At 35.6% G+C, this 2,904-nt stretch overlaps 1 protein-coding gene across 1 annotated transcript; it reads left to right on the top strand.

Annotated features, from left to right (window-relative positions):
* Positions 1-1,176: 1,176 nt before the first annotated feature.
* Positions 1,177-2,533, top strand: lepb (leptin b; the record flags this gene model as incomplete). Its single annotated transcript, XM_080421120.1, has 2 exons — positions 1,177-1,329; positions 2,207-2,533. The coding sequence occupies 2 exons, from the start codon at positions 1,177-1,179 to the stop codon at positions 2,531-2,533; spliced, it is 480 nt and encodes a 159-aa protein (XP_080277246.1).
* Between the last annotated feature and the right edge of the window lie 371 nt (positions 2,534-2,904).

Genomic DNA, 2,904 nt, shown 5'->3' on the forward strand with positions numbered 1-2,904 from the left:
TCAAAGCACTGAGACTTGTAGCAGACCTACAGTTTTATGTGAGTTTGTTCCACATACACACTATATGGCCGGGGTGCATACAGTACCATTTGAACACTGCTTCTCCACATTTAGTTCTGACTCTGTCTGGGGTCAATATAGACCTGTGTCTCACGACCTGAGATGGTTCAAAATCATAATGTATAGCACAAGGTCAGAGATAATATGTATTTCTGACAGACAGGAAGCCAATCTAAAGACCTAAGAACTGGAGTTATTTTTTTCACTTTCATTGTATTTGTAAAGACTCGAGCAGCAGCGTTCTGAATCAACATGTTCTTGTTTTACTCCAAACTATTTATTTTGTTCTGTATGATGATCAATGACTCTATCCAGCTGGTATATCTATGTATCTATCTGATCAATTATTTAGGGAGACCTGTAAAGACAACAGTTGATGATGTTACAGTAGTAGGCTACTGAAGATGAGTCCGTTTTTTTTCCAAATCCTTACTGAGACATAAGTGCTTTTATCTTTGATTATTCTTACGGTGATAGTAGGCTGACTTTGTATTCGTCTTTAATATGGCTGTTGAATGCATGACTACACCAAGATTTCTGGCTTGGGGTTGTGTTTTTTAACACCACTAAATGAAGCTGAGCAGTGTCTTTATTGTTTTCTTCCTAGGCTACAAAAATTATTATTTCAGTTTTGTTTTTGTTTAATTGAAGAAAACTCTGCCCACACAAATAGGGGGAGGGGACCGATACATTGTGGGGATACCCAGTAGTAATTCACCTCAAGCTACAGCATGACATAATCAGACATGTCTTATTTAAAGACAGATCGGCATACTGTGTCACTTTGTCACTTGCATCTGCAGCAAGAGAGACATTTAGCAAATTACAGGTAAGGCAATGCTATAATACACTCTTACAGGAGATGGAGATAATATGAGAGATAGATCAAATTCATTTTAAAAAGCAAAAGGTGTTTGTATATTACTTTCTAGAATGTTTATAAGTAATGTTATTTCTCTGCAGAACTTGTAAATCTAATTTAAATGTCATGTATAAAATGTACTGGCATTTTGCTTTTTTTATGCAGAAAGCAAAGTTTTCTGTTACTTACTTTGATTTCTATACAATGTCATTAGTTGTCATTCATTGGTTTATATATACTTTTTGTGAATCAGAATGCACACCAGTCTGCCTCTCCTGTGTGTCTCTCTCATGGCACTTGCATCCGTCTGCTTCAGTCGACCGACCAAAGGAGAATCCAACTCCATCCATGAAATAATAAATATTGCTCAAACCACCCTTGTTCACATTAAGAAAGTAAAAGCAAAGGTATGTACCGGTAAATCGATTTACTCATTTGATTACTCACACAATACGATATAGGCTTTTCTCTATGTTTGTTCTGAAAAAAAGCTTTACTTAACATATTTTCGGGATAAATATATACTTTTTATAAATTTAAGGAATTTATTTTCTTATTGTATCTGTATTGTTACCAGGCGGGGATGGTCATTTCTAACATATTGATTCGATGTTGTCATATTAATAAGAACAGATTTTTTATGTTCTTTCTTTTTTCACTCAACTGTGAAAACTTGATTGGTTTCAAAGCTCGGTCATGCAATGATGAAGAGACTTAAAAAATATATAATACTAAAAGAATCACAGTAGATCGTAAAATAGTAATTGGTGCAGCTTTTAAAATAATGTAATGACTTTAAACCTGGTGTCCTTATTTTGGCCATGTTAATATAGACAAAATGTTTTGGTTATTTTGTATTCAAACATAAAAATAAAAATCTGAAAATAGCTGAATGTACAGGGTTGCATATGAGCTTCTATTTAAACATGTTTGACATTTTTTTTAAATAGGGCTCAACTGGTTAAAAACTGCAAAAGTTAATTTCCCTTTACATTTTATGCAAAATAATGTCTTTGGAATTATTTTCCAACCTACCTTTTTAACAAAGCGTTTTCTTAATTATCATTGGGCCTTTTTGTTCCATGCCCTGATTTTATCTAGTTTTTAATTTGACCCTTTAGCCTAGTAGGGTCCCATGTAATTGTTCGGTTGCCTTTGTTGTTTTATGCCATATTTTTAAACCCTGTAGCACTTTGAGATGTGCAAGAATGTAAAGTGCATTATAAATTAAATGTATTATTATTATTATTATTATTATTATTTTATTTATTTTCTCTTCCTCAGTGGTCGATAGCTTCTCCGGTGACAGTCATCTCCCCTCCCATCATCATTGAGGGCCTGAGCAGCATTAGTCATGACCTGGGACTGCTGGATGTTCAGCTCCAGAACCCCCCGTCCGCTCACTTAACCCAGATCCAGGCTGACGTGTCCAGCTTATGGGGAAGAGTGCGCTCCCTCTCCCAGACAATGGAATGTTCTGTCCAAGCCAGATCTGGAGGAAACGCCACCGAAGACGCTTTCCCGGCCACTCAGCAATATGAGAGGCTGGTGAAGGTCGAAAACTACCTGGATCATCTCATTCGCAACCAGGACAAGCTAAACATCTGCTAGGGAAAAAATCCATAATAAAATGATATAAAAAGCCACGCAGAGATGATAACAGGCCTGAAAACCCATCTTTCAGGAGACCCACAAGGGGAGGTAAACTCATTTTTCCCATAGAAAGGAGGTGGCATTCAATGCCTTTTTTTTTCTTTTTTTTTTACCTTTTTCTCCACATATAGTGTTTTATAATAATTTGTTGATGATAAGTATTTACTATTTTTGTGCTATTTTAGGCTATGTTGGTAGGACCACAATGGAAACAAGTGGTCTGGGGATCTTAGTATAATTTGAATTCAGAATTGGAAAAATCGTGAAAACGCTAATAAAGAATTCACAAAAATGACCCTTTTTGGTCAGGGGATCTTAGTATAATTTGT

Source organism: Gymnoscopelus braueri, assembly GCF_963280865.1.
Source record: "Gymnoscopelus braueri genome assembly, chromosome: 23".
NCBI classification, from domain to species: Eukaryota; Metazoa; Chordata; class Actinopteri; order Myctophiformes; family Myctophidae; genus Gymnoscopelus; species Gymnoscopelus braueri.